This window comes from Micropterus dolomieu, linkage group LG11 (assembly GCF_021292245.1).
Source record: "Micropterus dolomieu isolate WLL.071019.BEF.003 ecotype Adirondacks linkage group LG11, ASM2129224v1, whole genome shotgun sequence".
NCBI lineage: Eukaryota > Metazoa > Chordata > Actinopteri > Centrarchiformes > Centrarchidae > Micropterus > Micropterus dolomieu.
Window position 1 is genome coordinate 178,742 of NC_060160.1, and position 23,514 is coordinate 202,255.

At 46.7% G+C, this 23,514-nt stretch overlaps 3 protein-coding genes across 4 annotated transcripts in view; 1 reads left to right on the forward strand and 2 right to left on the reverse strand.

The window, feature by feature from the left end:
- kiaa0586 (KIAA0586 ortholog) overlaps positions 1 to 23,514 on the reverse strand; it is an 88,226-nt gene that overhangs the window by 6,505 nt on the left and 58,207 nt on the right. The gene's annotated exons all lie outside the window — the stretch shown is intronic.
- On the reverse strand, positions 2,307 to 23,514 carry sec23a (Sec23 homolog A, coat complex II component). Its single transcript, XM_046062670.1, has 20 exons — positions 23,368 to 23,514; positions 21,772 to 22,031; positions 21,637 to 21,694; positions 21,216 to 21,302; positions 20,898 to 21,134; positions 20,410 to 20,486; positions 20,177 to 20,321; positions 19,823 to 19,981; positions 19,595 to 19,710; positions 18,091 to 18,214; positions 17,709 to 17,789; positions 16,315 to 16,404; positions 7,352 to 7,458; positions 6,509 to 6,662; positions 6,346 to 6,423; positions 6,113 to 6,274; positions 4,441 to 4,527; positions 4,022 to 4,177; positions 3,509 to 3,574; positions 2,307 to 3,434 (listed from the first exon to the last, which is right to left on the reverse strand). Exons 2-20 carry the CDS (start codon positions 21,990 to 21,992, stop codon positions 3,345 to 3,347), a joined length of 2,295 nt encoding a protein of 764 aa, XP_045918626.1. The 5' UTR covers positions 21,993 to 22,031; positions 23,368 to 23,514; the 3' UTR covers positions 2,307 to 3,344.
- On the forward strand, positions 7,346 to 16,167 carry LOC123978994 (histamine H2 receptor). Its single transcript, XM_046062676.1, has 4 exons — positions 7,346 to 7,512; positions 10,998 to 12,051; positions 14,502 to 14,655; positions 15,075 to 16,167. The coding sequence occupies exons 2-4, from the start codon at positions 11,355 to 11,357 to the stop codon at positions 15,235 to 15,237; spliced, it is 1,014 nt and encodes a 337-aa protein (XP_045918632.1). The 5' UTR covers positions 7,346 to 7,512; positions 10,998 to 11,354; the 3' UTR covers positions 15,238 to 16,167.

The following is a 23,514-nucleotide window of genomic DNA, read 5'->3' on the forward strand; positions in this document are numbered from 1 at the left end:
GGACAGTCAGTAAAGACAGTGGAAGTGTCAGTAAAGACAGTGGAAGCGGCAGTAAAGACAGGAGGACAGTCAGTAAAGACAGGAGGACAGTCAGTAAAGACAGTGGAAGCGGCAGTAAAGACAGGAGGACAGTCAGTAAAGACAGTGGAAGAGGCAGTAAAGACAGGAGGACAGTCAGTAAAGACAGTGGAAGAGGCAGTAAAGACAGGAGGACAGTCAGTAAAGACAGTGAAAGTTTCAGTAAAGACCGTAGGACAGTCAGTAAGGACAGGAGGACAGTCAGTAAAGACAGAGGAAGCGTCAATAAAGACAGGAGGAGAGTCAGTAAAGACAGTAGGACATTCAATAAAGACAGGAGGACAGTCAGTAAGGACAGTGGAAGAGTCAGTAAAGACAGGAGGACAGTCAGTAAAGACAGAAGGACAGTCAGTAAAGACAGTGGAAGAGTCAGTAAAGACAGAAGGACAGTCAATAAAGACAGTGGAAGTGTCAGTGAAGACAGGAGGACAGTCAGTAAAGACAGTGGAAGTGGCAGTAAAGACAGGAGGACAGTCAGTAAAGACAGGAGGACAGTCAGTAAAGACAGTGGAAGCGGCAGTAAAGACAGGAGGACAGTCAGTCAAGACAGTGGAAGTGTCAGTAAAGACAGTGGAAGAGGCAGTAAAGACAGGAGGACAGTCAGTAAAGACAGTGGAAGTGGCAGTAAAGACAGGAGGACAGTCAGTAAAGACAGTGGAAGCGGCAGTAAAGACAGGAGGACAGTCAGTAAAGACAGTGGAAGAGGCAGTAAAGACAGGAGGACAGTCAGTAAAGACAGTGAAAGTTTTAGTAAAGACCGTAGGACAGTCAGTAAAGACAGTGGAAGTGTCAGTAAAGACAGAAGGACAGTCAGTAAAGACAGTGGAAGCGTCAATAAAGACAGGAGGACAGTCAGTAAAGACAGTAGGACAGTCAATAAAGACAGGAGGACAGTCAGTAAGGACAGTGGAAGAGTCAGTAAAGACAGTGGAAACGTCAGTAAAGACAGTGGAAGCGTCAGTAAAGGCAGGAGGACAGTCAGTAAAGACAGTGGAAGCGTCAGTAAAGACAGGAGGACAGTCAGTAAAGACAGTGGAAGAGTCAGTAAAGACAGTGGAAGTGTCAATAAAGACAGGAGGACAGTCAGTAAAGACAGTGGAAGCGTCAATAAAGACAGGAGGACAGTCAATAAAGACAGTGGAAGCGTCAGTAAAGACAGAAGGACAGTCAATAAAGACAGTGGAAGAGTCAGTAAAGACAGAAGGACAGTCAATAAAGACAGTGGAAGCATCAATAAAGACAGGAGGACAGTCAGTAAAGACAGTGGAAGCGTCAGTAAAGACAGAAGGACAGTCAATAAAGACAGTGGAAGAGTCAGTAAAGACAGGAGGACAGTCAGTAAAGACAGAAGGACAGTCAGTAAAGACAGTGGAAGCGTCAATAAAGACAGGAGGACAGTCAATAAAGACAGTGGAAGCGTCAGTAAAGACAGAAGGACAGTCAATAAAGACAGTGGAAGAGTCAGTAAAGACAGAAGGACAGTCAATAAAGACAGTGGAAGCATCAATAAAGACAGGAGGACAGTCAGTAAAGACAGTGGAAGCGTCAGTAAAGACAGAAGGACAGTCAATAAAGACAGTGGAAGAGTCAGTAAAGACAGGAGGACAGTCAGTAAAGACAGAAGGACAGTCAGTAAAGACAGTGGAAGCGTCAATAAAGACAGGAGGACAGTCAATAAAGACAGTGGAAGCGTCAGTAAAGACAGAAGGACAGTCAATAAAGACAGTGGAAGAGTCAGTAAAGACAGAAGGACAGTCAATAAAGACAGTGGAAGCATCAATAAAGACAGGAGGACAGTCAGTAAAGACAGTGGAAGCGTCAGTAAAGACAGAAGGACAGTCAATAAAGACAGTGGAAGAGTCAGTAAAGACAGGAGGACAGTCAGTAAAGACAGAAGGACAGTCAGTAAAGACAGTGGAAGCGTCAATAAAGACAGGAGGACAGTCAATAAAGACAGTGGAAGCGTCAGTAAAGACAGAAGGACAGTCAATAAAGACAGTGGAAGAGTCAGTAAAGACAGAAGGACAGTCAATAAAGACAGTGGAAGCATCAATAAAGACAGGAGGACAGTCAGTAAAGACAGTGGAAGCGTCAGTAAAGACAGTGGAAGCATCAATAAAGACAGGAGGACAGTCAGTAAAGACAGTGGAAGCATCAGTAAAGACAGGAGGACAGTCAGTAAAGACAGTGGAAGTGGCAGTAAAGACAGCAGAAAATGACAGACATGGTGAACTTCTCCACAGCACAGTTTTATTAGAAACATGAGAATAAAGACTCAGTGAAAACATGAACTTCTCTCTGCAGGACTTTTAGTGTTCAGCAACTTCAAAGAGAAACTCAACGAAAAAACAGCAGCCGTCTGCAGATCAGAGACACAGTAACTGATAATTCTACTAGAGAATGATCTAATGTAATCTGATTATGTCATGTTTACATCAAACAGCTGCTACAGGTTTCTGAAACGTGCTGATCACAAAACACAAAGCTTCTCTAGGTCTTCAGTCACCATGTGCTAACAGCTGACTGTTTTCATGCTTTCTGAAAAACTGCTTGAAATGTGTTCAGACAGATCTGAGGTCAGCTGTTTCACTAACATGGTGTGTTGAACTCTCAGCTCCTGAAATCACAAACTTACATGTTTTAGATTTCAGATAGTTTAACAGATTTGATACCTTACAGAAATGACTGGAAACCAATGTAAGTCTGATACGATTTGTTGATCAGTTGTTGTTTCCACCAATCAGAACGCTCGCCTGCACCTGCGGTGCTAAGATTCTGCTAATAGACAATAATCACTTACTGCTGCTGTTTCACATTAAAAGCTTAAAATAGACAAATCACATGGAAGCTTTTATTGTGAAGCAACTACAGGAACTCTTTCGGCGAGGTTGGTGCCGCCGGCTTGTTGCTCGTTACCTTTTTTCCGTAGATCAGTTTTAAATATTACAGGGAGAGTTGGCTAAGACTTAACAATTCATCAGAAAAATATAGATAAATATATAATGACGATAGAAAGGACATATTTAACCTTCTGAAACTGTGTGACGAACATGTCTAACTGCTTCTCAGCTCGTCGCATTTAAACACTTCAAGAGGCTGCAGGTGTAAAAATGTCGTGCAGAAGAAAGGTGACACGGTTCTGGACCTGCTGCTGATTGGCTGATACGAGGATGTTAACACGGCTTGTTGGTTGGCTGGTTGTAGGCAGCGAATGCAAAAGTAAAGAACAAACATAACGTGGACAGGTGAAGAGGTGGCAGGCGAGTTCAGGCGGCGCTGGAGACGGCGAGCTTCTTCAGGTGATCCATGAACACCTGCAGGCTGACGTCGTCGGTCAGAATGGGAGCGCCGGACTCCTGCGGAGGAAACGGAACGTCACAACGGGTTCCACGTCAACACTGAAGCTAAAGGTCAAAGGTCAGAGGCTCACCTGTCCCCAGGTGTACATGTTGTTGTGGGTCTGGGAGGGGTTGACTTTGGAGAGCAGGAAGCGAGCCTGGAAGACATCAAGCGGTGAACGTGATACTCAGAACTCCAAAAGGTTCAACTCACTCTGTGTACATGTATTTAATGTGTATTTATACTATGAAACTTGTGTAGTTTCGTCTCAGCTCATCTTAGTTTAGACGCTTTGAAATATTTAATAATTTATACTTATACCTACTTATAACCTTCTGTAAAATACTTTACATTTCTACACTCTTAGTTAAATTTAGACTGTATACTTATATTCTATTTCCCAACTTCATTATTTCTATTTCTACTGATGTGACGATGTGATCTTAGGCTTTATAAATAAAACTGACTTGATTTAATTATTTGTGATGAATAGTTTTTTCTTCACTGTATCGTACTACGTAGTACAACAATATAGTAATGTAGCGTATAGTGTGTACTCTCAGATACACCTGTGTACAGTGTATGCATGTGTTAGCGGCCCCACCTGGCTGCCCCCGTGCTCCGTGTCGATGTATCTGGGCATGGGGAAGCGAGTGTGCAGCAGCTCCTGGGCGTCGTCCACCGGCGCCTGGAGGAGGTGCCTGAAGTTCTCGTACTCTGCCATTTCCTGATACCCGGCCTTCCTCCACTGAGCGACGGTCTGACAGACGGTGACGAGGGGTTAATGAGGAGGAGAGGGGGGAGAGGAAGGTCATGATGTGACACACAGCAGGTGAAGCGTGTGTGTGTGTGTGTCTACATAAACACATGAACAGAGTGTGTGTCTGCATATTTGTGTTTGTGTGTACACAACGTCAGGAGGTCACACCTGCTTCAGGTGTTTACATGCATCAGTATCCTGGTTAGCAAAACAACAGCGTGTGTTGACCTGCATACTCTGTCTGTGTGTGTTTGTGTGTGCACCTCTCCGTGGTAGATGAGGATCTGGAAGAAGGTGTCCATCAGCAGGATTCGGTCGGGCAGGATGCTGCTGCTGTCCAACAGGACGGGCTGAAACACACAACAAACTCTGATCACTGATCAATCACTGAGACAGTGATTGTGACAGCGTGCGTATACCTACAGGTGCGTGTGTTTGTGTGTGTATACCTACAGGTGTGTGTGTGTGTGTGGATACCTACAACTGTGAGGATACCTACAGTTGTGCGTATACCTACAAGTGCATGTGTGCGTATACCTACAGGTGCATGTGTGCGTATACCTACAGGTGCATGTGTGCGTATACCTACAGGTGCATGTGTGCGTATACCTACAGGTGCATGTGTGTGTATACCTACAGGTGCGTGTGTTTGTGTGTGTATACCTACAGGTGTGTGTGTATCTACAAGTTTGTGCATATACCTACAAATGCATGTGTGTGTATACCTACAGGTGCGTGTGTGTATCTACAAGTTTGTGCGTATACCTACAAGTGCGTGTGTGTGTATACCTACAGGTGCGTGTGTGTGTATACCTACAGGTGCATGTGTGCGTATACCTACAGGTGCATGTGTGTGTATACCTACAGGTGCGTGTGTTTGTGTGTGTATACCTACAGGTGTGTGTGTATCTACAAGTTTGTGCATATACCTACAAATGCATGTGTGTGTATACCTACAGGTGCGTGTGTGTATCTACAAGTTTGTGCGTATACCTACAAGTGCGTGTGTGTGTATACCTACAGGTGCGTGTGTGTGTATACCTACAGGTGCATGTGTGCGTATACCTACAGGTGCATGTGTGTGTATACCTACAGGTGCGTGTGTTTGTGTGTGTATACCTACAGGTGTGTGTGTATCTACAAGTTTGTGCATATACCTACAAATGCATGTGTGTGTATACCTACAGGTGCGTGTGTGTATCTACAAGTTTGTGCGTATACCTACAAGTGCGTGTGTGTGTATACCTACAGGTGCGTGTGTGTGTATACCTACAGGTGCATGTGTGCGTATACCTACAGGTGCATGTGTGTGTATACCTACAGGTGCGTGTGTTTGTGTGTGTATACCTACAGGTGTGTGTGTATCTACAAGTTTGTGCATATACCTACAAATGCATGTGTGTGTATACCTACAGGTGCGTGTGTGTATCTACAAGTTTGTGCGTATACCTACAGGTGCGTGTGTGTATCTACAAGTTTGTGTGTATACCTACAGGTGCGTGTGTGTGTGTGTATATACCTACAGGTGCGTGTGTGTGTGTATATACCTACAGGTGCGTGTGTGTGTGTGTATATACCTACAGGTGCGTGTGTGTGTGTATATACCTACAGGTGCGTGTGTGTGTGTGTATATACCTACAGGTGCGTGTGTGTGTGTGTATATACCTACAGGTGCGTGTGTGTGTGTGTATATACCTACAGGTGCGTGTGTGCGCGTGTCTCTCTCTACGTGTGCGCGTGTCTCTCTCTACGTGTGCGCGTGTCTCTCTCTACGTGTGCGCGTGTCTCTCTCTACGTGTGCGCGTGTCTCTCTACGTGTGCGCGTGTCTCTCTACGTGTGCGCCTGTCTCTCTCTACGTGTGCGCCTGTCTCTCTCTACGTGTGCGTCTGTCTCTCTCTACGTGTGCGTCTGTCTCTCTACAGGTGTATATCTACCTCAGGTGGCCCGCTGAATGAATAGGCGTAGAGCACAGGTTGGATCATGATGAGGGCCTGGGTCAGGTCCTGTCTGTTGAAATGGTGTCTGTAATAAGAACTCTCGTCTGGACTGTTGTTGAACACCTGCAGGAACGGAGAGCGCCGCAGGTGGAACATGAACTGGAAAAAGAAACACAGGTTAAAGGTGTGTTGACAGTGTGTACAGCAGAGTTTTCTGGGATGTAGCTCACCTGAGGGTAGAGGGAGAAAGTCTCAGAGAACCTGAAGGAGTTTGGATCGTCTTTGTGGTAATCTCCAAACTTCTGACACTGAACACAAATCAAAGGTCACGTCAGCCTTTAATTCATTAAGATAATTATTAAGACATGTTTGTATGTTCAGCTGTCTGCACACCAGTCTGATCAGCTGTCTGTCCAACCATCGCAGGACATCAGGACCCTCCTCCGTCTCCGCTCGGTACACCGCCAACCTCGCCATCAAGATGGCCGCCGCCTCCTGATCGAAGGACGCTGCGATGCTCTGGATTTGAGTCTGAGCATCCGCCCAGCTGGAGGGGGGAGAGGATGAAGAGGGGAAGAAAAGAAGATGAGCCTTAATACATCGACTCAGAATCGTTCCAGAGATGTTCTTCAGAGATAACAATGTTCCCTTAAGAACGTCTCTGGTCGTTCATCTGTAGCTGCAGGAAGTGCCTGGGGGCTTCCTCGGTCTGCCATGACTCTGAGGCTACTCATGAAGAGGAAAACACCAGTCTCTGGAGCCGAGATGTCTAACGAGACTGGGAACATTTTAGAGACGTTTCCTGCTTTAGCCATAATCCCTTTTCCACCGCACGGTACCAGCTCGTCTCGCCTTTGTTTGGTTTTCCATTGTGGAAAACTTGCACCTGTACCTGCTTTTCCAGGTACTATTTTTTTTTTATCACCTCCGTCGAGGTTCCAAGCGAGCTGAGGCAAAACTAAAATGTGACGTGAAAACACGACAGACTGCTGATTGGTCAGACAGAATATTCACTATTCACTGCATCAGAGGCCAGCAGCAGGAAGTTTTATATTTTACAGTTTTCACACATTATTTCATCACTAAATCCACTTCTGAGAAGTTTTGAGGTGAGAAATCAGCTGTGTAGATTTCCAATACACAGGCCGCTGCAGCAACAGCAGTTTTAGGATGAAGACTTTAAGGTTAGGGTGAGTCTCTGAGGTGATGGGAACATGGCCGTGTGTGTGGTCATACTTCCTGGCGGTGGTGGTGACTCTGATGCGCCTCTGTCCGGATGAGTGTTGGTACTGGGTGACGAACTGGATCGCTCCGCGGCCGCCCTGAGGGATCGGAGCGTTGTGCTGCAACACACAAACAACAAACAGGTTCAGCAGCTGGAAACATCAGGACTGAGGGTCAGTTATCAATCGACAACCTGATCTCTACATTCAAAAGTCTGGCGAGAGGCGTGTTGGTAATGACGAGGCCGGTCCAAACGATCCAGATACACTCTGCTGTCTGATTGGCTGCTTCACACCTGAACCTGAGCTCCTCAGTGGTCTGAGGCTCCTTAGCAGCAGGATGATGATGATTACACACCTGAACACCTGTTATTACCTGAGTCACTGTGGGACACACACACACAGGCTGTGTTGACATAACAGTGTATGTGTGCGTCTCCAGAGGTAGTGTTGCCACGGTGCACCTGTCAGTCACCTGCTGGGATGATGATGAGAGGACACACACACACTGTTATGTCAACACCACCTGAACAGCCAATATCCTGTGTGTGTGTGTGTGTGTGTGTGTGTGTGTCCTCATCATCATCCCAGCAGGTGACTGACAGGTGTGCACACTCAGCAGGACACGCCTCCTGCAGTCCTTGTTCAGACTCAGAGCCGATCAGACTCTGATGGTCTCGGCTCACATTTAAAGACGATGAGGATGAAACTGATGGCTGATATTGATTACAGACTGGCTTTAGTCTGCTTTGACCTTTGACCTTTGCTGTTCGGAGGAGAAAGACGACTGAAGGGACCTCAGCAGCAGGACCGGAGTCTTATACGGTTGGTGTTTCCCCCTCCAGTGCTCCGGACATCCGGGGTCACTGAAGAGTTTAAGGGTGCAGAACTGGGAGACTCTTAGGGGGGCCAGGAACCGATTAAGACTCTGGTTCCACCGGTGGAAACTCAGGGAAGGTTACTCAGTGGCTGCTACTTTACGGTGTCTCATCAAACCTAAACTGAGCTGATCTCTGTGGGGACGGAGGTCCAACCAACCAGCTCAGCAGGATTTACTGACGTCTGGTGTCAACAACACGGAACAACACGGACGTTTGGTGTTTTCACTGACTGAGTCTGAATTCTGGGAGCCAGAAAACTCAATGCTTCTAAAACAGGAAGTCCAGGTGAAGCTGAGGTGAAATAAAGATGGCAGAAAGAACAAGACAGGAAAACTAAAGCCAGATAAGAAGTGGGCGTAAAGACATTTGAAATGGCAGTAAAGACAAGTGACTGTAAAGACTCAAAGGCAGTAAAGACAGTAGAAGAAGCTGTAAAGTCAGTTGAAGCAGCTGTAAAGACAGTTGAAGTGGACGTAAAGACGGTAGAAGCGGGTGTAAAGTCAGTTGAAGTAGCAGTAAAGACGGTAGAAGCAGCTGTGAAGACAGTTGAAGTGGCAGTAAAGACGGTAGAAGCGGGTGTAAATTTAGTTGAAGCAGCTGTAACGTCATTTGAAGCAGCTGGACAGTCAGTTGAAGTGGCAGTAAAGACAGTAGACGAACTGACGGTAGAAGCGGGTGTAAATTTAGTTGAAGCAGCTGTAAGGACAGTAGAAGCATCTGTAAAGACAGTAGAATCAGCTGTAAAGTCATTTGAAGTGGCAGGAAAGACAGTAGAAGATGCTGTAAAGACAATTTAAGTGGCAGTAAGGACAGTAGAAGCAGCTGTAAAGTCAGTTGAAGTGGCAGTAAGGACAATAGAAACAGCTGTAAAGTAATTTGAAGCAGCTGTAGAGACAGTTTAAGTGGCAGTAAAGTCAGTTGAAGTAGCAGTAAAGACGGTAGAAGCAGCTGTGAAGACAGTTGAAGTGGCAGTAAAGTCAGCTGAAGTGGCATTAAAGACAGTAGAAGCAGCTGTAAAGTAATTTGAAGCAGCTGTAAAGACAGTTGAAACGGCAGTAAAGACAGTAGAAGATGCTGTAAAGACAATTGAAACAGCTGTAAAGACAGTTGAAGTGGCAGTAAAGTCAGTTGAAGTGGCAGTAAAGACGGTAGAAGCGGGTGTAAATTTAGTTGAAGCAGCTGTAAGGACAGTAGAAGCAGCTGTAAAGACAGTAGAAGCAGCTGTAAAGTCATTTGAAGCAGCTGTACAGACAGTTTAAGTGGCAGTAAAGTCAGTTGAAGTGGCAGTAAAGACGGTAGAAGCGGGTGTAAATTTAGTTGAAGCAGCTGTAAGGACAGTAGAAGCAGCTGTAAAGACAGTAGAAGCAGCTGTAAAGACAGTAGAAGCAGCTGTAAAGTCATTTGAAGCAGCTGTACAGACAGTTGAAGCAGCTGTACAGACAGTTGAAGTGGCAGTAAAGTCAGTTGAAGTGGCAGTAAAGTCAGTTGAAGTGGCAGTAAAGACGGTAGAAGCGGGTGTAAATTTAGTTGAAGTGGCAGTAAAGACAGTAGACGAACTGACGGTAGAAGCGGGTGTAAATTTAGTTGAAGCAGCTGTAAAGACAGTAGAAGCAGCTGTAAAGTCATTTGAAGTGGCAGTAAAGACAGTAGAAGATGCTGTAAAGACAATTTAAGTGGCAGTAAGGACAGTAGAAGCAGCTGTAAAGTCAGTTGAAGTGGCAGTAAAGACGGTAGAAGCGGGTGTAAAGTCAGTTGAAGTGGCAGTAAAGACGGTAGAAGCGGGTGTAAAGTCAGTTGAAGTGGCAGTAAGGACAATAGAAACAGCTGTAAAGTAATTTGAAGCAGCTGTAGAGACAGTTGAAGTGGCAGTAAAGACGGTAGAAGCAGGTGTAAATTTAGTTGAAGCAGCTGTAAGGACAGTAGAAGCAGCTGTAAAGTCATTTGAAGCAGCTGTACAGACAGTTTAAGTGGCAGTGAAGTCAGTTGAAGTGGCAGTAAAGACGGTAGAAGCGGGTGTAAATTTAGTTAAAGTGGCAGTAAAGTCATTTGAAGCAGTTGTACAGACAGTTTAAGTGGCAGTAAAGACGGTAGAAGCGGTTGTAAATTTAGTTGAAGTGGCAGTAAGGACAGTAGAAGCATCTGTAAAGACAGTTGAAGTGGCAGTAAAGACGGTAGAAGATGCTGTAAAGTCATTTGAAGCAGCTGTTAAGTCATTTGAAGTGGCAGTAAAGACAGTAGAAGATGCTGTACTGACAATTGAAGCAGCTGTAAAGACAGTTGAAGTGGCAGTAAAGACAGATGCGGGTGTAGATACAGTAAAGAAGGCAGTAAAGCTGCTGTTTATACTTTAATGGGTCTCTGATGATAAAACATGACCCACAGTGAACTTTCCTCTGAGAGTTCAGGCTCGGTTAGATCACCACTGTGATTCATCACAAATCAGTTAAACACTGTGGTGACTGAGGTCCAACCAGTGATCCAGACCACAAGCTTATGGATTTACAGTCTGTTTATATGAGAGACTTCTGTTCAGGTCTGGACCTCAGACAGTGAAGAGGTTTGGAGCTGTAAGGGTCTGGTTTCTGAGGACCATTAATCGATTAGTTGATCGTTTGTTCTGTTTTTTGAGAAAACAATAAGATCTAGAAGTGGTAAGTCAAAGGAAACTCGACCTGATTAGACGTACCCTGGGAATATAGCGTGACCTGGGTCAGGGACAGTTTTCTGATGGTTAATAAAGATTTCTTGGATGAGTGAGTAATCTGCTTGTTTTGAAAGGGCCGGGGTTCAACTTTGGCATCGTCCTGGAGGCAGGAGGAAGAGGAGCAAGCTGAGGTGTGATGACCATTGAATGAACATTCTTCACTTTAATGCTCAATATCCGAGATCCCAGACTTCTGGAGCCTTTATTCTGAAAATCTGCCCCAGACTGAGATCACCAGCTGAGACTGAACTCTGATTCAGGGATTGATCGGAGCAGCATGTCCAGTGGAGATTAAAGGTACTGCAGCCGAACACGTTTAGATTCCTGCTGGTTCTGGACAATAAGGTCTCATGTGAAAGCGCCCTCTTATGTCCAGTCTGATCTGTGAATTAATTGCTGTCGTCCTTCCTGTCCTGTGAGTCTGTCTAAAGATGGCGGACGCTCTGAGGACACTGTACGCCGCTCTAATGGTTCTGTCGGGCGTGGCCTCCACCTGTGGGAACCTCCTCCTCTTGCTGGTGCTCCTCCTGAACAAGGAGCTCTGGACAGACACGATGGGCCTCACCCTGAGCGTCAGCCTGAGCGACCTGGCCCTTGGACTCTCCACCATCCCCTTTGGGGTCTACAGCAGCCTGGCCTGGCCCTCCTGCTGCCCCAGCGAGGGCGCCTTCTGTCAGGGCAGCGGCTTCATCTACCTCCTCCTGCAGACCACCTCCATCCACTCACTCACCTGGGCCACCTTTGACAAGTTCACTGAGATCTGCTTCGCCCTCAGCTACAGCAGAATCTGGACAGCCAGGCGACGCCAGGTGGTGCTGGTTCTGGTTTGGTTGTTCTGCCTGGTGAATGCCGCTCTGCCCCTGCTGGGCTTCGGCAGCTACGTCTACAGCGAGTCGCGGTTCCTCTGCTGCCCGAGCTTCACCCCTGACAACAGATATTTTGTGGTGCTGTGGATGTTAGCGGGCATCGTGGCGCCAATCCTCACTATGTGCTCTCTGTACGGGTACATCGTCTACGTGGCCAGGAAACAGGCCAGGAAGGGAACCTTCATGTGCAATGAGCTGCACTGCTACCACGTTCCTGCCAACAATTACCTGAGGAGCTCCATGGTGATGGTCACAACCTCAGGTGAGCTCCACACTGTTTGGTCCCAGACACGACCTACCAGGCCTCGTCTGTCTTTAGGTTTGTCCAAACTCTGTCCAAACCAACGGAGCTTTATTTTAAATTCTAGCAGAGATCACAAAGTTTCCAAAGATCCAACATGTCAGGATACGTTTTAGGCAAATTATTTTTTAAATAATGCTAAAAGTTTCTTTTTGGAGGGTGGTAGACTGACCCTAAAACCCTGGTTACGGCCTTGGTTGTAAAGGAAAAACGTACATTCTCCTAAACCTATAATGTGAGACATTACATGCATTAATGCTCCACCTCCAACCAGGCCACCCCCACCTACACCACAACGTTTTATTAAAAGAAGGATGTTATTTGCTGAAGTTATTATTTGGGCCTTTTATAAACACCAGCCATTATTTAAGCATTCACAGAAACAGCTCTGTAACTGCAGAGGACAGCAGTTTATACTTAAATATGATCCGTCAACACTCTGTGCTGTCCCCATAAAACTCAACACAGAGTAGAATCATAGGAACATGATGCCATGACAGCAGGAGCAGAGAGGTTGAAGACTCAGCTTCTGTTTATGACTTACTATCATTACTCTCATTATAATGACACACAGTCATAAAAAACAGGAGGGTCAAAGGTCACCGCAGCAGCCTGCAGACAGAGTGGACAACACATTGACCAGATTACAACTAGTCCCCAGACCTCTACAACAACTAGTCCCCCAGACAGCTACAGCTGGTACCCAGACCTCTACAACAACTAGTCCCCCAGACAGCTACAGCTGGTACCCAGACCTCTGAAACTAGTCCCCAAACCTCTGCAGCTAGCTACAGTATGGGACTAGCTAGTTTTTGGTTGGTTCTGATGTGGTCATGTGTTCCTGGTACCGCAGTAGCCTGCAGACAGAGTGTACGACACATTAACCAGACTACAACTAGTCCCCAGACCTCTACAACAGCTAGTCCCCAGACCTCTACAACAGCTAGTCCCCAGACCTCTACAACAGCTAGTCCCCAGACCTCTACAACAACTAGTCCCCAGACCTCTGCAGCTAGCTACAGTATGGGACTAGCTAGTTTTTGGTTGGTTCTGATGTGGTCATGTGTTCCTGGTACCGCAGTAGCCTGCAGACAGAGTGTACGACACATTAACCAGACTACAACTAGTCCCCAGACCTCTACAACAGCTAGTCCCCAGACCTCTACAACAGCTAGTCCCCAGACCTCTACAACAGCTAGTCCCCAGACCTCTACAACAACTAGTCCCCAGACCTCTGCAGCTAGCTACAGTATGGGACTAGCTAGTTTTTGGTTGGTTCTGATGTGGTCATGTGTTCCTGGTACCGCAGTAGCCTGCAGACAGAGTGTACGACACATTAACCAGACTACAACTAGTCCCCAGACCTCTACAACAGCTAGTCCCCAGACCTCTACAACAGCTAGTCCCCAGACCTCTACAACAGCTAGTCCCCAGACCTCTACAACAACTAGTCCCCAGACCTCTGCAGCTAGCTACAGTATGGGACTAGCTAGTTTTTGGTTGGTTCTGATGTGGTCATGTGTTCCTGGTACCGCAGTAGCCTGCAGACAGAGTGTACGACACATTAACCAGACTACAACTAGTCCCCAGACCGCTACAACAGCTAGTCCCCAGACCTCTACAACAACTAGTCCCCAGACCTCTACAACAACTAGTCCCCAGACCTCTACAACAGCTAGTCCCCAGACCGCTACAACAACTAGTCCCCAGACCGCTACAACAACTAGTCCCCAGACCGCTACAACAACTAGTCCCCAGACCGCTACAGCTGGTACCCAGACTTCAACAACAACTAGTCCCCAGACCGCTACAACAACTAGTCCCCAGACCGCTACAACAACTAGTCCCCAGACCGCTACAGCTGGTACCCAGACTTCTACAACAACTAGTCCCCAGACCGCTACAGCTGGTCCCCAGACCTCTACAACAACTAGTCCCCAGACCTCTACAACAACTAGTCCCCAGACCTCTACAACAACTAGTCCCCAGACCGCTCCAACAACTAGTCCCCAGACCGCTCCAACAACTAGTCCCAAGACTTCTACAACAACTAGTCCCCAGACCGCTACAGCTGGTACCCAGACTTCAACAACAACTAGTCCCCAGACCTCTACAGCTGGTACCCAGACCGCTACAACAACTAGTCCCCAGACCGCTAGAACAACTAGTCCCCAGACCTCTACAGCTGGTACCCAGACTTCTACAACAACTAGTCCCCAGACCGCTACAACAACTAGTCCCCAGACCGCTACAGCTGGTACCCAGACTTCTACGGCTGGTCCCCAGACCTCTGAAACTAGTCCTCAAACCTATGCAGCTAGCTACAGTATGGGACTAGCTAGTTTTTGGTTGGTTCTGATGTGGTCATGTGTTCCTGGTTATGTGCTGACAGTTTCCTGTGTGTTTCTCAGTGTGTTTGCTGGTGTGCTGGCTGCCCTACATCTCAGTGTGTCTGTACGAGACACTTAGCGGTCAACAGAGTCCTGCTGTGACCTCTGCCCTCTCCGCCTGGCTGGTCCTGACCAGCGCTGCCCTCAACCCCTGGATCACCTGTATGACGCAGACGTAAGTAAGATTTCGTAAAGGCAGTCGTGAGTAAGGATGAAGCAGTTAAAAGTTTAAAGATAAACCGCAGTGAAATACCCAACGGTCAGTATCACCTCTACGGCTGGTCCCCAGACCTCTGCAGCTAGCTACAGTATAGGACTAGCTAGTTTTTGGTTGGTTGTGATGTGGTCATAAAGATAAACTGCAGTGAAATACCCAACGGTCAGTATCACCGGTGCATACTGTATTATCACAGAGAGGACCTTCTCTATATGAAAGTGCAATGAGATAGCTGTTGTTGTGATTTGGTGCTATATAAATTAAATTTAATTGTAGGATAGTACCGTTTTCATAAATTAGATTAGTAATGAAGCAATAAAATACAATGACGTCCCTCTGGATGGAAAAATAACTTCTGTCTGTTCGTGTGTCTCCAGGAGGTACAGGGTGGCGGTGCGTCGCAGCGTCTGCAGGTTTATTCAGATGTGTTCTGTTACGCCTCTGGAGCCCCGCCCACAGAGCTCCGCCCTCCAACTGGACACACCCAATCACATCAGCATGACAACTACGGCGGCAACACGCCTGTCGTCATCACCATAAAGACCAACACCACCCTGATCAACGCAACAACAGCAGATACGCCCTTGACATCATCAGGTCCAAAGACAGAAACACCTGACCAGTGACAGCCACACTGCGCTGTGGGAAATGTAGTTCAGCCTTCCATTTCAGTTCATATGATGAAGACATTCCTCCCCCATCACATTCAGAGCTTTAAATCCAGCTGACAGAGATGTTTACCTCCGTCTTTCAGGTTTTGCTCACACCTCCACACACCTGGCCAGTCTTTGCGTAAAGCAGATGTGACTGTTGGACCGTCGGTTTCAGACAATGGTACAACATTTTTTAAGACGTAGCCCCATCTCTACATTTCTACTTCAGAAAGACGACCAAATGCTTTGTTTGATGCAGAATGTCAGTCTGCTAATCTATGTGGCTCAGAGTTAAATATCTCAACAACTACGAGCCGCACCTTCATGGTCCCTGGAGGATCCTCTGCTCTTCCTCTTGCGCCATCATCAGGTCAAAGTCTTCTCTCGCCACAAAATCCTACCAGCCTCGGCGGAACGGAGTTTAAGTTGAGGTGATTCAGCATCTGATGAGGATCCTCCTGGACGCCTCCATGACTGTGAGGGGAGTCCAGGACGACCCAGAAGACACTGGAGGGATTATATATCCATCAGGATCCAGACCCGGATATGTGGTGTTGAGAAGCCAGCCTGATGCTGCAGACGCTGACTCACTGAAATATAACGTGTTGATCCGGCGCTGCTGAGGACGGAACTCAACCCAGCTGAACCTTTCGCAGGACACCACTCTGAAATGTGTTTCTATTCATAAACCGGTTCTGGTTCTAGCTGAGTTGAGCTGATTTAATGTGTAAGAAGAAGAGCGTCTCTGACTTCATCATATCCAAGGAGCCGGACATCTGGTTATATAATAATAATAATAATAAACACTATTAATGGATATGGCCTTTTGTGTGTTTCTTTTCTTGTGTGCCTGCAGCCCTCACAATGAGTGTGACCAGAGCTGGTGCTTTTATTTTGGCAGAATCAATCAGCAGTTTCAGACTGATCTCAGACCAGCTAGAGGTCAGAGGTCACGTGTTTGTACCTGGTTGACCACCTCGAAGTAAAGAGCCAGAGTAGTGGTCGGATCCAAACCGCAGATCTTCCACTGACACGTTCCTCCCGTCCCGATCTCCTGTAGTACACACAGAACGTGTTACTGTACAGTACGAAGAACTACAGTGTAGTATAATACAGTCTACTACAGTGTGTACTAAGTATACACAGTACACGTACAACAGTAATTTTGGTAATGAAACAGGATTTAACTACTGTTAGGCTAACAGCTTCCCCCTGCTTCCATGTTTTGTGCTAAGCTAGGCTAACAGATTCCCCCCTGCTTCCACTTTTTGTGCTAAGCTAGGCAAACAATCTCCCCCTGCTTCCAGTCTTTGTGCTAAGCTAGGCTTTCAGATTCCCCCTGCTTCCACATTTTGTGCTAAGCTAGGCTTACAGCTTCCCCCTGCTTTCAGGCCTCATGCTAAGCTAGGCTAACAGATTCCCCCTGCTTCCAAGTTTTGTGCAAAGCTAGCAGTTTCCTCCTGCTTCCACATTTTGTGCTAAGCTAGAAGATTCCCCCTGCTTCCAAGTTTTGTGCAAAGCTAGCAGATTCCCCCTGCTTCCACATTTTGTGCTAAGCTAGAAGATTCCCCCTGCTTCCAGTCTTTTTGATAAGCTAGGCTTTCAGTTTCCCCCTGCTTCCACATTCTGTGCCAAGCTAGGCTAACAGTTTCCCCCTGCTTCCCCTTTTTGTGCAAAGCTAGACTATCAGTTTCCCCCTGCTTCCACTTTTAGTGCTAAACTACGCTATCAGTTTCACCCTGCTTCCACATTTTGTGCTAAGCTAGGCTAACAGATTCCCCCTGCTTCCAGTCTTTTTGCCTAAGCTAGGCTTTCAGTTTCTCCCTGCTTCCATGTTCTGTGCTAAGCTAGGCTAACAGTTTCCCCCAACTTCCACTTTTTGTACTAAGCTAGGCTATCAGTTTCCCCGTGCTTCCAAGTTTTGTGCTAAGCTAGGCTATCAGTTTCCCCCTGCTTCCACTTTTTGTGCAAAGCTAGCAGTTTCCCTCTGCTTCCAGTCTTTGTGCTAAGTTAGGCTAACAGTTTCCCCCTGCTTCCACATTTTGTGCTAAGCTAGGCTAATAGCTTCCCGCTGTTTTCAGGGCTTGTGCTAAGCTAGGCTAACAGTTTCCCTCTGCTTCCAGTCTTTGTGCTAAGCTAGGCTAACAGTTTCCCCCTGCTTCCACTTTTTGTGCTAAGCTAGGCTAATAGCTTCCCGCTGTTTTCAGGCCTTGTGCTAAGCTAGGCTAACAGTTTCCCTCTGCTTCCAGTCTTTGTGTTAAGCTAGGCTAACAGTTTTTAAGCTAAGGTGAGAGCAGAGGACAGGAGGACTTTCACAGTTATCAGTTAAAGGTCAAAGGTCAGCGGCGTGCTACATACGTTCTCAGAGACACAGGGTCCTTTAGCGTGCAGAGACACGCAGGGGCCGATCGCTCCCGATACTTTGATCTCTCTGGAGGTCTGAAACAAAACACAACACTTTATTCACTTGTGAGACAGGTGACCCGGGGCGGGGCCTCTGCCTGCAGGTGACCCAGGGTTCTGGTGCCCATCCGTCTGTATAGTCCCGTCTCATGAGCTTTAGGGTCCTGGAGTTTGTTCAGAGATGTTTTTCTGCAGACTAACTTTTCAGATGTGTTTCTGTTCTGAGCTGCCGCCATCTGTCAGGTGATTCTCTCTGATTAGAGCCTGATAATCACTGACATTTCTCTGCACACGACTCTGGTCAGGTGACCTGGCGGTGGTCAGCTGCAGTTCGTACCTTGACCTCCAGCGTGGCGGCGAACGCCATCTTGAAGGATCCCTGGACATCTTTGGTGAAGACTCTCTGGAAGGTTTGTTTAAACAGAGACGTGTTGAAGGAGTCGGCCATCACCATGTAGCCTCTGCAGAGACCAGGAAGTACAAACACACATTCAGCACTTCCTGCAGCAGCTCAGAGGACTAAATCCCTCTGTTCACCTGCAGGCCGTTTGTGAAACATCAGGAGCCTGTGGGTCCATCAGGTATGTGATGTTCTGTCATGGGTTCTGGTGGGTTGAGGGACACCTGGATCTCTGAGCTGCCTCCTACACTAAATATTCTACAGGTGAATTTCCTTTTGTGCTTTGAACCTTCTCAGATCATTAAAGGTGGATTCTGTCAGCGGAGGTGATCTTTATCTTTGTGTTTCCGTGAGGTAACCTGGTGGCTGTAAACCTGTTTCCACACAGCCGTTCAGTAATCAGATTACTCCCCGACTGTGGAAGACTGCTTACTTAAAGATACTGCTTCCTGCCTTTACACACCTGTGATGTTGTCTCAGTCGTACGTCTCTACATGTGAGATTCAAGACCTCCTCCCCCCTCCCTTTCCTAAAGTGCACCCATAGTACTTAGCACTGTGTAGCCTCTTAGCTGTCTACGAGCTAACCTCGCAGTTAATTGTAAGAAACTTGTTCTACGACGACGAGCTACTGATGTTTCACTTTCTTCTTTAGTCCCTTTGGACTAAAGTGTCTGCTAAATGTAAAAAGTAAATGTGTAAATGTAAATGTAAATATAAATATAAAAAGTAAAAGTAAAAAGTTAAATGTAAAAATAAAAAGTAATAAGTAAAAAGTAAATGTAAACTAAAAGTAAAAGTAAAAAGTTAAATGTAAATATAAAATGTAAATGTAAAAAATAAATGTTAAAGTAAAAAGTTAAATGTAAATATAAATATAAAAAGTCAAAAGTCAAAAGTAAATGTAAAAAGTCAAAAGTAAATGTAAAAAGTCAAAAGTAAATGTAAACTAAATGTAAAAAATAAATGTAAAAGTAAAAAGTAAATGTAAATATAAAATGTAAATGTAAAAAATAAATGTAAAAGTAAAAAGTTAAATGTAAATATAAAATGTAAATGTAAAAAATAAATGTAAAAGTAAAAAGTTAAATGTAAATATAAAATGTAAATGTAAAAAATAAATGTAAAAGTAAAAAGTTACATGTAAATATAAAATGTAAATGTAAAAAATAAATGTAAAAGTAAAAAGTTACATGTAAATATAAAATGTAAATGTAAAAAATAAATGTTAAAGTAAAAAGTAAATGTAAACTAAATGTAAAAGTAAAAAGGGAAATATAAAATGTAAATTTCCTCCCTCCTGTCACAGCGACGTCACATGAAGAAAGGTGTTTCTCTGATCGTCCACAAACCAGCCTTTACATGATGAAACAGCTGACTGGAGGACGATGAGCAGGAAACCATCTGTGTGTGTGTGTGCGTGAGCGTGTGTGTGTGTGTACCCGGTGTAGTTGGCGCAGCACTTCATCTCCAGCAGGCCGGTCTGATCGAGAGCGCAGGCGTAGATGTCGATGATGTGACCGTTAGTGGACGCTCGGTTAGCTAAAGACTCGTAGTGCTACAACACACAGACACGCAGTGATGAGGTCAGTATGTGGCCCCACCCTCTGCCGGCTCACCGCCAGCTGGAGAAGTAAAGAACCTCATCATTCAACGCCCTTCTCTCTCACCTTGGTAGCTTTCTTCATGAACTTGGCGTTGTCCTTCTCCAGGTCGTGCCAGGACCTGATGGGGGTCTTCAGTTCGTCTCCCACCACCATGCCGGGGCCCTGCGTCGCCGGACCGCCAACGAACGTCATGATGCGAGCGCCCGTGTTGGGGAAGGTGCACTGTGGGTAGAAACGCAGACTCTGTTAGTCGTGGTGCTGAAACCTGCGGATATACAGAATTGTGGTGTGCATCTTTACTGGTCTCACGATTTGATTCGGTATCTCCAGGCATCACAATGCGTCACCTTTAGGGGTGGGAATTTCTGAATTTTCTGAAAGCTGAAGACTGAAACCTGAAACCTGGACCCCTCTCACCTCCAGCAGGCCCACAGCGATGGACATGGCGACGCCCAGCGAGCGAAGAGGCCTCTTTCCCTGAGTGACGGGCCAGGGGTCTCGCTGCAGCTCCCCCAACAGGTCGGTCAGGTTCATGTCAATCTTCTGCACCGGCTGCAGGAACCTGAGGTGAGAACACACGTGATACTCTGAGGGCTGAAACATGTTGCTGACCCTGGGATCCAGATCCTGTTGCTGACATGTGTGTTTACCTGTTGGACAGAGGCTGCGGGGCCGTTTGAGGACCTCGTCCCTGAGCGGCTGAGGGTTTGGTCAGACCGAGCATCTCCTGCAAAGACCCAGACAATCAGTTCAGTACCAGATTCAGCCCGTTAGTGCCGGCAGCTACCTGCAACACCCTCCTGGAACCAGGCCCGGGAGGCGGCCCAGCTTCACCCACTGGGCCCAGGCGGGCTCAGGTCTAAAGGAATGACAAGGGGGCCTCGGGGCCAGACCACCTGTAAGCCTGGACATAAACAGGGCAGGTACAGTAGGGAGTATCTGAGGGTGAGGGTCAGAAGGACGTGAGACCAGCAGGTGGGTCGCTGCAGAGTCAGCAGACCACCAGGGGGACCTGCAGGACCCAGCACATGTAAGGTACTTAGCCTGCTGCCACCGCAACCCGGACCCAGAGGTGTCAGAACCAGAGGGTCTGGATGATGGACTAGTGTTAGTGAGCACGAGGAGAGAGGTCAGATACCTGCAGCTGCTTGGCATTCAGGTCCTTGGTCCCCCTGAAGACGTAGCTCTTGGAGATCCCCTCGCAGCCCAGCTCATGAACCTGAACCATCCGGCCGAAGGTGATGAGTCCGACCAGCGCGGTGGGAGGCAGCAGGGACAGGGACATCTGCAGGGACTCCTTCAGAGCCTGCAGGTCCTCGTCCTCCATACAGGTGTCCACCACGTACAGGAAGACCAGCGGCATCTGAGGACCCCGCTGAGGACAGAGACCACATCGGGTCATACACCTGAAGGTACGGTCTGCCTGTCAGTCTGTACCTGTCTCCGCCTGTCTCACCTGGACCACGTACTCGATGGTGGAGAACTGAGGCAGCAGCTCTGCAGGTTGGGTGACCTCAGAGATCCCAGCGTAAGACGGAGGAAACTGAAAGAGAACCAGACCGGGTCGGTGTTAGAACCTCACAACATACCGGGGATAAATATTACTGTACACAGTACTTTATATTATACAGTATTACTGTACATTATAAAGTACTTTATATTATACAGTATTACTGTACATTATAAAGTACTTTATATTATTAAGTAGTAAAGTATTACTATATATTATAAAGTAGTACTTTATAATATTATAAAAATAAAGTTAGAGGAAAGTAGGAGGTAAATATTGTGAAAAATATAAATATATAATTATTATTAAAAACAAGCCAGGTAAGGAGACACAGTTCTGTCAGAGGTCCAGGTGTGTTCTACTGGACCTGGTTCCGCTGGTAGCAGAAGTTGCAGGCCCACAGCTTGGCTCTGTAGTCCACCTGGCTGAAACACAGACAGGTGATGTCAGACAGGTGTTAGAGGGCTGCGACATCACACAGGTGCGCAGCAGTGATGCGTACCACAGCGGGTTGAGCACGGCGCGGCAGGTGGCCCGGCTGCACAGAACCGGTTCGTACTGGATCGGCGGCAGGTCGGGTCGTTCCCTCAGCGGGGTGAACAGAGACGCCACCTGAACCACCATCCGGGTCGCCTCCAGCCGGCTGGACGGCCAGACGTTCCAGCTGAAGCGCACGCCGTCTCGCTCCTCGTTCGCCGCAATGTACTCTGGGAAGGTCGCCATGGCAACGGGGAGGGGGTCGGTCACACTGTCAGGTAGAAGCTGGGGGTGGGGGGGGGGGGACAAGGTCAGTTAACGGTAGTACTACTAACTATACTGGAGTACTGTTTACTACAGGTACTGCAGTACTGCTCACTATAATGCAGTACCTCTAACTATACTGCAGTATTTCTAACCAAACTGCAGTACAGCTAACTATACTGCAGTACTGCTCACTATAATGCAGTACCTCTAACTATACTGCAGTATTTCTAACCAAACTGCAGTACAGCTAACTATACTGCAGTATTTCTAACCAAACTGCAGTACCTCTAACTATACTGCAGTACCGCAAACTATACTGCAGTACTGCTCACTATAATGCAGTACCTCTAACTATACTGCAGTATTTCTAACCAAACTGCAGTACAGCTAACTATACTGCAGTACTGCTCACTATAATGCAGTACCTCTAACTATACTGCAGTATTTCTAACCAAACTGCAGTACAGCTAGCTGTAACTATACTGCAGTACTGCTCAGTACAGTTGTAACCCTCTGGCGCCCCCTTCAGGACTCAGATCTTCTCAGGCACTCAGATAGTTTTTTGGTGAATCTTTGGGTTTGTTAATTTGTTGTCTGAATGTTTTTGTTGTTATTTACAGTAGCTGACTTATTCTGAAAATACTGAAATACTTGTACAGAGTTTGGTTGGTGGCTTCCTCTCAGAAAACGTGCACATTCCTTCACAACGACCCCTCCCACCTGAGAAGCCACAAACCAAACTCTGTACAATTTTCTAAGAATTTAAGGAAAATAATTACCAGTTTTATCCAGATTTCACACAACTGCAGTAAAACTGTTAAATGTACGCTAGAGAAGTATAAGCATAAAGTAGCGAAACATGGAAACACTTAAATACCTCAAAGGTGTACTTGCATGCAGTACTGCAGTAAGTTATCTGTACTACTTATAAATTAGTTTATCTCAGAAGCCTTCAGACTGAAGCTGTTAGTGATCAATCAGAGCTGATAATCAATGACAGAGTTAATATTTAACTTTGATATTTAAAGTCCAGTCTGATCAGCTGCTGCGCCAGTGAACAGGCTGACGTCAGCAGGTAGCTTTCTGACACGCGCAGGTAGAGAAAGTGTGTCAGTGTCACCTGGACGGTTTAGTCAAAAGTAAATTAACTGGTTTTATCTGCACAGTTCAGCTCAGTTACCCTCACAGCTAACAGCTAACAGCTAATAAGCAGGTAAACAGCGGCGTCATCAACGTCACCAGCTGACAGGTACAGGACGGACACGCAGGTGAGCTGGCTGAGTCCAGGTGAAGTCTGGAGGTCTGTCAGGTCCAGGTGAGTCTCTGTGTGAAGGTAAACAAGTCACTCACTCACCTCCGCTCTGCTGCTGCCGCTCCTCTCTACTGACAACGAAGCAAAACAACATGGCGGCGCCCCGGCGCCACGTCAAGACGCAGAGGGGAGAGACGGGAGGAGGTCTCACTCCGAGCTGCATTCAGGAGACCAGGACACATTCAGGAG

Coding starts and splice junctions, on each gene's coding strand:
- sec23a (XM_046062670.1), bottom strand. CDS start 21,992: ATGGCGACCTTCCCAGAGTACATTGCGGCGAACGAGGAGCGAGACGGC. Junction 6,275..6,345: donor CTTTCTCCCTCTACCCTCAG/GTGAGCTACATC, acceptor TTCTTTTTCCAG/TTCATGTTCCACCTGCGGCG. Junction 4,178..4,440: donor TCCTCATCTACCACGGAGAG/GTGCACACACAA, acceptor ACCGTCTGTCAG/ACCGTCGCTCAGTGGAGGAA.
- LOC123978994 (XM_046062676.1), top strand. CDS start 11,355: ATGGCGGACGCTCTGAGGACACTGTACGCCGCTCTAATGGTTCTGTCG. Junction 12,052..14,501: donor GGTGATGGTCACAACCTCAG/GTGAGCTCCACA, acceptor TGTGTTTCTCAG/TGTGTTTGCTGGTGTGCTGG. Junction 14,656..15,074: donor ATCACCTGTATGACGCAGAC/GTAAGTAAGATT, acceptor GTGTGTCTCCAG/GAGGTACAGGGTGGCGGTGC.